Here is a 12,987-nt window from a genome sequence, read left to right as displayed (position 1 = left end):
AGACCTCCAGTAAGTCTGGGGGGGTTTCCCTCTCCCCACCAGACACCCCCCTGTGCTGTTTTCTTCCCCTCTTCTCGGGGAAAGAGTGCTAAAAGAAATTGAAAAAATAAGAGATGACAAATTTCTCTCAGGGGACCAGGAAGAGGCTGATGTCTCCTCTTCCGAAGAACCTAATACAGAAGGATGAGGTTTGCAGGAAAGGTTGTTAGTACAATCTCACTGAATTGGTCCACTCCACATTTTTACTGCCAGCAGCGCAGTCAGTTGATGAGCCCACTTCTGGTTTGGGTTTACTAAAGCCTCTCCAATTGGTTCATGCTTTTCCTATACATTTATGGTTTAAAAAAGCTTATGTATTCTGAGTGAGAGCACCTTGATAAATAGTTTTTTATTCCTCCGAAAAAGTTTTCAATACTTTATCCTATGGCGGAAGAGTTTTTATATAAGAAAATGGGGAATTCCAGCAATTGATGCTGATTGAATTCCTTTTAAAAAAACAAACTATATTTCGCTCACAGGTTCAGCCTGTGCTGGCAGCGATTGGAGTATCTCAGTCCTAAAGGACCAGTTTATTGAGGTCAAGGTTATTCCTGATCAGCAGGCTCAAATTTGGCCAGGTTATCAGAAGCGATGTGTTTTACAGTAGACGCTATTAAAGATTCTATTCTCCAGGCCTCACAGCCCATGCAAGGGCTGGTACATATACGTAGAATCCTGTGGTTGAAAAATTGGTCAGCCGAAGTTCCATGCAAAAGCTCATGGCCAGTTTCCCATTTCATGGCCAACGGTTATTTGGAGACGATCCAGTTCTCCATCCCTGATAACGTAGAATATAAAGGGAAATTGGGGGAAGGGGGGAAGAATTGGGACTTTATATGATAACACAACCCTCGGGTAGGATGGGACATACAGTGCCTTGCGAAAGTATTCAGCCCCCTTGAACTTTTCAACCTTTTGCCACATTTCAGGCTTCAAACATAGATATAACATTTTAATTTTTTGTGAAGAATCACCAAGTGGGACACAATTGTGAAGTGGAACAAAATCTATTGGATAATTTAAACTTTTTTAGCAAATAAAAAACTGAAAAGTGGTGCGTGCAAAATTATTCAGCCCCTTTACTTTCAGTGCAGCAAACTCCAGAAGTTCAGCGAGGATCTCTGAATGATCCAATGTTGTCCTAAATGACTGATGGTGATAAATAGAATCCACCTGTGTGTAATCAAGTCTCTGTATAAATGCACCTGCATAAATGCACCTGCTCTGTGATAGTCTCAGGGTTCTGTTGAAAGCGCAGAGAGCATCATGAAGACCAAGGAACACACCAGGCAGGTCCGTAATACTGTTGTGGAGAAATTTAAAGCCAGATTTGGATACAAAAAGGTTTCCCAAGCTTTAAACATCCCAAGGAGCACTGTGTAAGCGATCATTTTGAAATGGAAGGCGTATCAGACCACTGCAAATCTACCAAGACCTGGCCGTCCCTCTAAACTTTCAGCTCAGACAAGGAGAAGACTGATCAGAGATGCAGCCAATAGGCCCATGATCACTCTGGATGAACTGCAGAGAACTACAGCTGAGGTGGGAGAGTCTGTCCATAGGACAACAATCAGTCGTACACTGCACAAATCTGGCCTTTATGGAAGAGTGGCAAGAAGAAAGCCATTTCTCAAAGATATAAAGTCTCGTCTAAAGTTTGCCACAAGCCACCTGGGAGACACACCAAACGTGTGGAAGAAGGTGCTCTGGTCAGATGAAACCAAAATCGAACTTTTTGCCCACAATGCAAAATGATATGTTTGGTGTAAAAGGAACACAGCTCACCACCCTCAACACACCATCCCCACTGTCAAACATGGTGGTGGCAGCATCATGGTTTGGGCCTGCTTTTCTTCAGCAGGGACAGGGAAGATGGTTAAAATTGAGGGGAAGATGGATGCAGCCAAATACAGGACCTTTCTGGATGAAAACCTGTTGGAGTCTGCAAAAGACCTGAAACTGGGACAGAGATTTATCTTCCAAAAAGACAATGATCCCATACAGCAAAATCTACAAAGGAATGGTTCACAAATAAACATATCCAGGTGTTAGAATGGCTAAGTCAAAGTCCAGACCTGAATCCAATCGAGAATCTGTGGAAAGTGCTGAAAACTGCTGTTCACAAACGCTCTCCATCCAACAAACCTCACTGAGCTCGAGCTGTTTTGCAAGGAAGAATGGGCAAGAATTTCAGTCTCTCGATGTGCAAAACTGATAGAGACATACCCCAAGCGACTTGCAGCTGTAATCGCAGCAAAAAGTGGCTCTACAAAGTATTAACGCAAGGGGGCTGAATAATTTTGCACGCCCCACTTTTAATTTTTTTTATTAGTTAAAAAAGTTTCAAAAATCCAATAGATTTCGTTTCACTTCACAATTGTTTTCCACTTGTTGGTGATTCTTCACAAAAAATATAAATTTTATATCTTTGTTTGAAGCCTGAAATGTGGCAAAAGGTTGAAAAGTTCAAGGGGGCCGAATACTTTCGCAAGGCACTGTACAATATAATATCTAAGTTAGTCAAAGGTGACGATAATGGACATAATACAATGATGAATATGCATTTAATGGATACAATAAATATGATACAAATTAGTAAAACATGGTTGAGACGTCATATCATAATAGAATAACATAGTAGACAATGTATCCTATAATAAAATCAATATAGGCAGTACATCCAGAATAGTCACGGAAAAGCATAAACATCTAGTATTGAATAAATTGATGACGCGTCCAAATAAAACCCATGGTATGGACATGGTTGCTGTGACATGACATCAAATATATAAGCTCTAGCATTTTGTGGATGTGTATCCACTCATCAGGAGCAGTTAACTAGGGATGTCTAGAATGAATAATAAGTAAATAATGAATATTCATTAATTAACACAGGAAGAGAGGGAGCAGCAACTACAATCCTAGCACTCTTACCTGTGAGGATAAAATGGATTTGTAGAGGAAAATTAAAGTAAAACTGTTGATAATGAAAGGCACCAGGGGACGAAAGAATCATCTACCCGGGAGCTGAGGTGGTGATGCAGCGGCAGCAGGGCAGAGCCAACCAGGGAGCAAAAAAGTGCAAGAGTGCATGAGCAGAATCCCCCTTCCAATACTGTAGCAGTCGGTGAGAGCCCCAATGGGATCTAAAATAAAATAACATATATAATATATGCGAGTACGGGACTATAGGAAGAGAGGTGGAGTGGTGAGGAATAGGTGTAAGGAAAAGTGAAAGAGCTGATAACCAACACCTAGGTGCAAAGAGGAATTGAGAAACAGGCAGTCAAAGTAAAATTAAAAATGTGCCAGAACCACCAGAGACACCAAATAGCAACACATAGGGCATTGAATACCTCAGTTTGGTAAAAGTATGTGGAAAGTGAAGTGGAGATGCCACTAAGGGCATAGTAATAAAGCCCCTGGATGCTGGGAAGAAAGCCAGCCCGCCCGCCAGCGGTGACCCACCAATGTCACGCCATGCCATGCATTGCGAGAGGAGGCGGCCACACACAGGCAACCGCACGCTTATATGTAGGCGCTCAAACCTCCGCCAGACTGCACGCAGATGGTCAAATACACCTGTTGGCGTGTATTTGACCATCTGCGTGCAGTCTGGCGGAGGTTTGAGCACCTACATATAGTATATAAGTATATCCAAAGAATTTCTTATGGGAAAAGTCCCCTTTTTCCAGTTAAGAAGAAGTTTAAGCATTTTTTCTTTTAGGCGTGCTTCTCCAGTACCAGGGGCATCAGCCTCCAGGCAGTCACGATGGCCTTCGCCGTCAAGTGCAAGAGGTAAACCTCAGGGTCAAAAGAGGACCTGGTGGAGGAAACCTACAAAGCAAAATACTAAAGCATCCTTATGAAGGGGCACCCCCGTTTGCTCAAGTGGGGGTTAAGGCTTCTACAGTTTTTAAGGATCTGGCAGGAACAAACAAGTTCCGAGAGTGCCTGTCTCCTTTTTTTTTTTTCTCAGGTTGAGTGTTCCCAGAGATCCAGTGAAAAAGGTCTTTCTAGCTTTGGATCATCTCTTGTCTCAAGGAGTGATATCGGTGGTCCCCTTGGAAGAGCAAGGATTAGGGTTTTATTCACGGTTCCAAAACTAAACGGGGATGCCCGATCCATTTGAGATCTCAAAAATCGAAACTGGTTTTTGAATATGTGTTCTTTTTGCTTGGAGTCAATCCACTCAGTAGTCTCCATCCTACAAGGGGAAGAATTTCTGTCGTCAATCGATCAAGGATGCTTATCTGCACGTGCCGATTTTTTTTCTGGAGACACTGTGAAAAAGTCAAATACCACTCATTTGTAAGCTAAAACACAAAAGTACAAAGATGATCAGGTGTGTAGTCTCTAATGTTCACATGTGGTGGATTGCTTTCAAACCTTCATTGCTTTTAATCCTTCATAGATCAATATTGCTCAAACAAAAAGGACTTACCTCATTGCACAAATAAACGAAAAACAACATGTGGGTAATAAAACGCAGTTGCACTCACACATGCCCTGCAATAAGATTGCATTTAAGAAGGTCAGTTGCATATATTCAGAGACAATCTCCTCACTTGGCTGTTCCTGTTCACACAGCACTGGGGTTACTGGCTCCTTCTACACGTTACATCACTGGCACGTGTCTTTTTCAAGGTTCGAGGTCCTTGAAAAAAGTCATGCATGAGAAGTTTTTTTTTTCTCTCTGGTTCGTAACTTTATTCAAGTGGTAACACAGATTAATCCTCCAGTTGGGTCACCCCCTGAACCCTTGGGACTTGAATTTAGTCCTGTTGGCATTACAGAAACAGCCTTTTGAGCCAATACAAGATATTCTTTTGGTCCTCTTGACGAGGAAAATAATTCTTGGTTGCCATATATTCTGCTAGAAGAGTATCAGGCCGCGTACACACGGGCGGACTGTTCGCCCAACCTTGTCCGCTGAACAGTGTTTGGGCGGACAGTCCGCTCGTGTGTGGGCTTTCAGCGGACAGTTTCAGCGGACAGTTGGACGGACAAAGTCTTTCGGAAATTCCGAAAAACTGTCCGCTGAAACTGTGTTTGAGCGAACAGTCCGCCCGTGTGTGGGCCTGTCCGCTGTACTTTCGAAATGAGCGGACTGTTCCCGCTCGGAAAGTCCGCCCATTTCGAGCGCGTGTACAGGTAGGCGGGGCCCGCGAAGGAGACGTCGCGGGCTCCGCCGCCTGGAATGGGCTTAAAGGGGAACCCCAACGCCGAAAAAAATCGGCGTGGGGGTTCCCCCCAAGTCCACACCAGACCCTTGTCCGAGCACGCTACCCGGCCGGCCAGGAAAGGGGGGCGAGCGAGCGCGCCCCCCCTCCTGAGCCGTACCAGGCAGCGTGCCCTCAACATGGGGGGTGCCTTGGGGAAGGGGGGGGGCCGCGCGGCCCCCCCACCCCAAAGCACCTTGTCCCCATGTTGATGAGGACAAGGGCCTCTTCCCGACAACCCTGGCCGTTGGTTGTCGGGGTCTGCGGGCGGGGGGCTTATCGGAATCCGGGAGCCCCCTTTAAGAAGGGGGCCCCCGGATACCGGCCCCCCACCCTATGTGAATGAGTATGGGGTACAATGTACCCCTACCCATTCACCTGTGAAATAAAGTACAAATAAAAACACAACACAGGGGGAAAAAATATTTTATTGCACAGCCGGGGGTCTTCCGTCTTCGGGGGTCTTCTCGCCGGACTCCTCCGCTATGTGTGTGTAGCTCTTTTGCCAGCGGAGGAGTCCGGCTTTCTTCCTCCCCGCCGCCGGCCTCTTCTCCCGACTTCGGGGGTCTTGTCCCCCTCTTCGGTTCTTCTGCCGGGCCACCGCGCCTGGTCCGGTGGCCCGGTCTTCTGTCGCCGTCTTCCGTTCTTCTGTCGCCGCCTTCGGTTCTTCTGCCGGGCCACCGCGCCTTCTTGTAGCTCTTTTACAGGCGGTGGCCCGGTCTTCTGTCGCCGTCGCCGCCTTCCGTTCTTGTTCTTCTTCTTGTTCTTCTTGTTCTTCTCCAGGCGATGTTGACTCGACGAGCTCTCCGGCCGGAATGCCGGGGACGCGCTGTGCGGTCACTTATATAGTGACAATGGGGCGGGGTCACATGGTATATGTCACATGGGTTGGTCACATGGGTTGATGTCACATGGGGACTATGACATCGTAAGGGGGCGGGGTCACCATGTGACATCAACCCATGTGACATATACCATGTGACCCCGCCCCATTGTCACTATATAAGTCACAGCGCAGGGCGGCTCTGGCATTCCGGCCGGAGGGAGCGACGTGTCAACATCGCCTGGAGAAGAACAAGAAGAACAAGAAGAAGAACACGAACGGAAGGCGGCGACGGCGACAGAAGACCGGGCCACCGCCTGTAAAAGAGCTACAAGAAGGCGCGGTGGCCCGGCAGAAGAACCGAAGGCGGCGACAGAAGAACGGAAGACGGCGACAGAAGACCGGGCCACCGGACCAGGCGCGGTGGCCCGGCAGAAGAACCGAAGAGGGGGACAAGACCCCCGAAGTCGGGAGAAGAGGCCGGCGGCGGGGAGGAAGAAAGCCGGACTCCTCCGCTGGCAAAAGAGCTACACACACATAGCGGAGGAGTCCGGCGAGAAGACCCCCGAAGACGGAAGACCCCCGGCTGTGCAATAAAATATTTTTTCCCCCTGTGTTGTGTTTTTATTTGTACTTTATTTCACAGGTGAATGGGTAGGGGTACATTGTACCCCATACTCATTCACATAGGGTGGGGGGCCGGTATCCGGGGGCCCCCTTCTTAAAGGGGGCTCCCGGATTCCGATAAGCCCCCCGCCCGCAGACCCCGACAACCAACGGCCAGGGTTGTCGGGAAGAGGCCCTTGTCCTCATCAACATGGGGACAAGGTGCTTTGGGGTGGGGGGGCCGCGCGGCCCCCCCCTTCCCCAAGGCACCCCCCCATGTTGAGGGCACGCGGCCTGGTACGGCTCAGGAGGGGGGGGCGCGCTCGCTCGCCCCCCTTTCCTGGCCGGCCGGGTAGCGTGCTCGGACAAGGGTCTGGTGTGGACTTGGGGGGAACCCCCACGCCGATTTTTTTCGGCGTTGGGGTTCCCCTTTAAGCCCATTCCAGGCGGCGGAGCCCGCGACGTCTCCTTCGCGGGCCCCGCCTACCTGTACACGCGCTCGAAATGGGCGGATTTGCCTCCTCCTTACGTGGGCGAGTCCGTTCATTTCAAAAGTTGAGCGAACTGTTTGCCCAACCTTGTTCGTCAAACAGTCCGCTCGTGTGTGGGCAAGTCCGCTCATGCAAATTTTGAGCGGACTGTTTGACAGACTGTTTGCCGAACAAGGTTGGGCGAACAGTCCGCGCGTGTGTACGCGGCCTCAGAGTTGGCTGCTCTTTTTTTTGTAAAGAACCAGTGCCGTTAGTGTTCCTTGGGCAGTGCATCACCAAGCCTCCATGGCTCAGATATGCAAGGCCGCAACTTGGTCTTCAGTCCATACATTTACCAGATTCTATCAGGTAGGTGTAAAGGTCATGAGGATATCGCCTTCGGGTGCAGTGTACTGCAGGCTGCAGTATGAGTCCTCTGATCTCTTAGTGCCCTACTTTTTTGTGTCTTTCCCTTCAGTTGGCATTGCTATGGGACATCCCACATAACTACTATGGATTGTGTCCCGCGATGTACCATAAGAAAATATAATTTTTATAACCGCTTACCTGTAAAATACTTTTCTTTGAAGTACATCATGGAACACAGAGATCCCTCCCTTCTTTGGTATACACATGTATTGCTTTGCTTCAAAACCGAGGAACTCCCAGCAGTAGGAGGGGTTATATAGGGAGTGCACTTTTTGTCTTGGGGCATCCCAGTGTCCATAACCTGAGGTGGCCTTTAACCCACATAGTAACTACTAACTACTATGGATCTGTGTCCCATGAAGTACTTCAAAAAGAAAATGATTTTACAGGTAAGCTGTTATAAAAATCCTATTTTTATTTTTTGCAAATGAGCCTGCTCAGGCTTCTGCAAACTTTTTTTCTCCAGCTGTATGTCCTTACCAAGGTACAGACATTCTGTTATATTTCTCTGGAGGAAGTATCAATGGACTAAGTGCGATCTAGTGTTTCTTTTGAGAACCAGTCCATCTTGCTGTGGTAGCAACCATTCATTCATAAAATTGTATGAGGCGGCTTTGCAGACAGAGCCACCAGGGATGGTACATAACATGTCTTGTGTGCAAGTGGCTGCTGTTAGGTTGAAATCCTCACTCTTCTGCCCCCACTTACCCTCCCTATGATGATATTCCAGTGCTGATCAGGTTAATACGAGTGGATGCAGCTGTCGTAGGTGCTCATCAAAAGTGTTGACTATGACCGCCCTTTACACCCACCCATTCATAGAATTCGTACTAATGATTCCCACAATATAAAGCACTTTATGAATGGAGGCTGGGCGAATGAATGACAGGTCCACCTCCTCCATTAATGGAGCACTTTTTGTTGTGGGGACTGATGGTATGGTTTTTATGAATGGAGCATAGTGTGGGCATAGTTGGCACTAGATGAGTGTCTTCCATGGATGCAGCTGTTCATATTAACCCCTGCTGCACTGGAAGATTACCACAGTTAAGTTATCTGGTGACCGAGGACTTCAGATTTCAATCTAACTTCACCCACTAGCACATGGCCCCTGAGAAACACTTTTGGCCTCCGATGGACATTTTTGACCCCCAAATGTAATTTTGGCCCTCGGCTGTTATTATTGACCCCGAGGGCCATTCTTGGCCCCCGACGGGCCGCTCTGGCTCTTGGGCACACCATCGGTCGTTCTGGCTTCTGAGGGCTATTTTTGGCCCCCCAAGGGCCTTTCTGCCCCTGACTACCCCGATTGTCATTCTGGCCCTTGAGTACTCTGGGGGCTGTTCTGGCACACGTTGGACATTTTTGGCCCTTGAGTGTCGTTCCGGCCTGGGACTCTTCATGGGTGTGCTGTTTTGGATAAAAAAAAAATCCCACAAGAAAAAAGCATATTGGCAATAAAGTGTGGATCATTGATCACTAATTGCAGTGTTTATATTATCATTTTTTAAATACAAACTGGTCTGGGCCAATTTTTAATTCATACTTGTGGAACAAATGACAGAAGAGCAGAAGAATAACACATTACCATTCAGTAGAATACATGCAGTGAGTGGCATGGATAGATGGCATTGATTTGTGGCATATATTTATTCACTGTGAGTTAATACATTCAACGTACTGTGACTGCTTTTACAAGGCAACGGAGGCGCCAATAGGCTGGCTGGTACCTCCTGTGCTCCCCTTCCACCCAAATCTGCTGCCAGATTGTGTTAAAATTCTGTGGAAGCTTTAAAAGGGGTACTACATGTGATGGTGTGTAACTAGAAGTACACCAACCAATACATTTTGGAAATAGATGATGGGGGGGGGGGGGGGTGTTTATCTCCTGTTCTTTAGCCAGAAGTACTGGGTATGTCTCTGGGCCCTGATGCTGGGGAGGGGGTTATGGGTATAGAAAGTACACCCTGTCTAAGGTGCCTTCTATGCACCATGTATGGGCACAGTACAGGTTTGCATCAAAGACATCGTCGTAGTATTCTCGCTCTCAAAATGCTGGCATCCATCCTTCGGAGTCATTAAGCCAGAACAATGTGCAGAAAGGAGCTTGCAGTTTAAAGCGGGGTTCCACCCTAAAGTGGAACTTCCGCTCATCGGAACCCCCCCCCCCCCTCCGGTGTCACAGTTGGCACCTTTCAGGGAGGAGGGCGTTGCAGATGGGTATTTGCACCCACTTCCGGGCATAGACTCTTGCCTCTATGCCTCTTCCTGTCCCGGCGCGCTGTCTGCTGGGACGCACACGGGTCCCAGAGACGGCGTGGACCATTCCCATTGCGCTGCGTGACTCGCGCATGCGCAGTAGGGAACCGGGAAATGAAGCTGCAACGCTTCACTTCCTGATTCCCTCAGAGAATGGTGCTGGCGATCGGATATCGCTGGATCCTGGGACAGGTGAGTGTCCATTTATTTCAAAGTCAGCAGCTGCAGTATTTGTAGCTGCTGGCTTTTAATATTTTTACAGTGAAATCCCTCTTTAACTAGCTTTTCTGATATGTGGACTTCTTCTGGGCCACTGAGGAGGAACAAATGGCTAGGCAACTAGGAATTTTTGGAAATGGTAGCCACAATATTTCTCTTTGGAAAGCAAGGCTTGTGAAGTTTTTGAACGTGATAGCTTAAACATATTTAGAAGCTTGATACTCTACCAATGAGGTTCTGCTTATTTGTTTATGTATAAGGCCCTGAGGAAATTCAGAGTGGAACATTTTTACAGAGGAGTTTTTTTATTTTTTATTTTTTGTTTGTTTCTTCCTTTCTTACACTTTTTTTATTTTTTATTTTTTTTCAGAGTCGTATTGAATACCTTGTGAAATGGAAAGGTTGGGCTATCAAGTAAGAACTTATTTTATTTCTTATTCTCATCATAATTCACTTTTGTGGCTAAACTGTACTTTTATTTCTGACCATTTCGAATCTGTAATATATTTTTGGTAGTTAAAGGTGATTGAAAAGTCTTGATTTAAAAAGCAAAAACAAACATGTTATACTTACCTGCTCTGTGCAGTTGGTTTTGCACAGAGCAGCCTGGATCCCCCCTCTTCTTGGATCAATCTTCACTGCTCCTGGCTCCTCCCTTCTGACGAGTACCCCTATAGACCAGCAGCTTGCTATGGGGGCAGCCGAGCTGCAGCCCTGTGTCCATTCAGATGTGCAGCTGCCGTCCCACCCCCTCTCCCCTTGTTGTCTAACTGATCTTGATTTACAGCCACTGGAGCCAATGGGGCTGCAGCTGTGCCCCAGCTAATCAGGAGGAGAATTCCAGATGGCCGAGGGAATCGTGGACATCGCTGGAGATGGCATGGGGGGTGCTGAAGGGCCTGCTACAAAGAAGTTTTTTTTATCTTCATGCATAGCATTAGGCCATTTTACAGGGAATGTTCTATTCATATGTATAACATTACATAATCAGTTACTTCATCTGCATGCATATTATAAAGATGGTGCATCTAGCTGAGAGGGGAAAAAAAAATTCAAATGGTACTTTAAATTTGTATCAGGGATGTCTTCTAGAGAATTATTTCATACTGAGATAAGTGAAGTGGTTTGAACTTCTTTCAAAGTTGCTCCTACAAGCGCTCTTTGAAACTATATATATCCAACTGGGAAGAGGTACAGTATATCTTCATGTTGGCCGAGAGCCACCTTAGAAATCCCCCTAAACTTGTCTCTGTGGGCAGACAAGGGTTATTCCTGGACCAGCTGCTGTTCTGGCTACAATTTCAAGGTCAGCAAGTTGAAAATGTTATCATAGGTGGATTTTTTTTTTATTTTTTTTATTTTTTTTGTGAAATACAGGAAGCAACAGGTCCTTAACCACTTCCAGTCTAGGCCTCTTCTGGTACTCCTCTCCCTACATGTAAAATATATATTCATTTTTTTTTTTTTTTTTTGCTAGAATACTGCCCTTTGGGTGGGGCGGGGGGGGCTTTCTTTTTTTTATACATCATGGGACACAGAGTCAGGCTTATATTCATTACCTGCTGGGTTATACTTCATCAGGTGAATGGACGAACACTGGTAGACCAAAGGTCTTTAGACAGGAAGTGATCCCCTATATAACGTCTCCCATACAGGAAGTACTTTCATTTTATTTATTTTTTTACCAGAAGGTGGATGGCACAGTTTGTTTGAGCTCCAGGTCTCTAGTCCCACAAATGGTTCCAAAACTGAATCAAGGGATTGACCGATCGGATTAATTTGACACAGCCTTTTATGCTTAGATAAATGGTACTCGAGCCTTGCAAAGAAGACTCAAGATCCTGCAAGGTTTTGCCTCTGGGCAATGGACCCTGCGGAGTGGAAATCCTGGACACTACAGCGCTAAGGCATTTCCTACAGGGTGCTGTGCAGGTCCAAGGGAGTGGACCCTAAATGTGAAAGGGTAGCCAGTCCTTGAAGGTCCAAGTGACAGGAACCCACCGTGAAGGGTGGAGATTTTGGGCCCTTAGCTTCTAAGTGGCCCTGTGCTTGGATGGGTAAGTGAAACCCCTTTTATTTTATTATTGTGCGTTGTCCCAGTGATTGTTACAAATCAGTCAAGCTAGCTAAAGGCTGGACACCTGTGTGCAGTGACCATACGAGGAAGTTGTGGGCTAGCTGTAGGTGTTTGCAAAATGTACCTTATTTGCTTGTGTCTGGCTGGCTGTTTTTTACCTGTATGATGGCGCACGACGGTGAGACATTTCGCCTTGGTTCGCCATGGTGCACGGGTGCTTGCAAGAGCGCCGCTGGGCTCAGCAGTTTGGCGGCCATGGTGCATGCGGCTTCGCCGCACAAGCACCGTAGCCTTTACCTGGGCACATAAAGATTTGCATCGCACATGAAAAGTCATGCCCGCTAGCCAGGACCACGGGCATAGAACGTTCCGGCGCACACCCAGCTTATATAAGCTGTGTAGGCCAAGAATGTGGTGCTTCCAAAAGGCAGCTGTGGGACACAGAGCAGGCTCTGAACAGACATTTGCAGTGGTTCATTTTTTCTTTACTTGGGTCACGTGGTTTACCAGGTGTTGCTTGGCAGGCTAAAGGTGCAAGCAGCATTGTTGCTTAGGGGCTTGATGACTCCTATTAAAGGGTCTCCCTTCTGAGGTGTTAACTACACTCGGTCGCAGAGGCTTTTGATCCTGACTGACCAAAATGATTCGTTCTGCCTTTACGTTGCCTCTTGCAGAGGTGACTGAGCCCCCCTGGTCCTCTTTGGGATCTCTGAGACCTTTTCAGGTCGCACAGACTTTCCCGCTACACCCCCTGTTGGAACAGGCGATATCTTCTGATTTTGAACATCCTAACAGGACTTTCACCAATAGTCTTTCAGGACAGCCACTATGAGAGATAGTCTC

At 47.1% G+C, this 12,987-nt stretch overlaps 1 protein-coding gene across 1 annotated transcript in view; it reads left to right on the top strand.

The window, feature by feature from the left end:
* The window catches only part of CBX6 (chromobox 6), a 49,151-nt gene that overhangs the window by 20,908 nt on the left and 15,256 nt on the right, over positions 1-12,987 (top strand). Inside the window, exon 2 of the mRNA XM_077452314.1 lies at positions 10,438-10,481. Coding sequence (XP_077308440.1) covers positions 10,438-10,481 — 44 coding nt within the window. The remainder of the gene's footprint in view (positions 1-10,437; positions 10,482-12,987) is intronic.

Source organism: Lithobates pipiens, unplaced genomic scaffold (assembly GCF_037356315.1).
Source record: "Lithobates pipiens isolate NorthernLeopardFrog02 unplaced genomic scaffold, aLitPip1_a1.2 Scaffold_23, whole genome shotgun sequence".
Lineage (NCBI taxonomy): Eukaryota > Metazoa > Chordata > Amphibia > Anura > Ranidae > Lithobates > Lithobates pipiens.
This window is presented reverse-complemented; position numbering and strand designations above follow the sequence as displayed.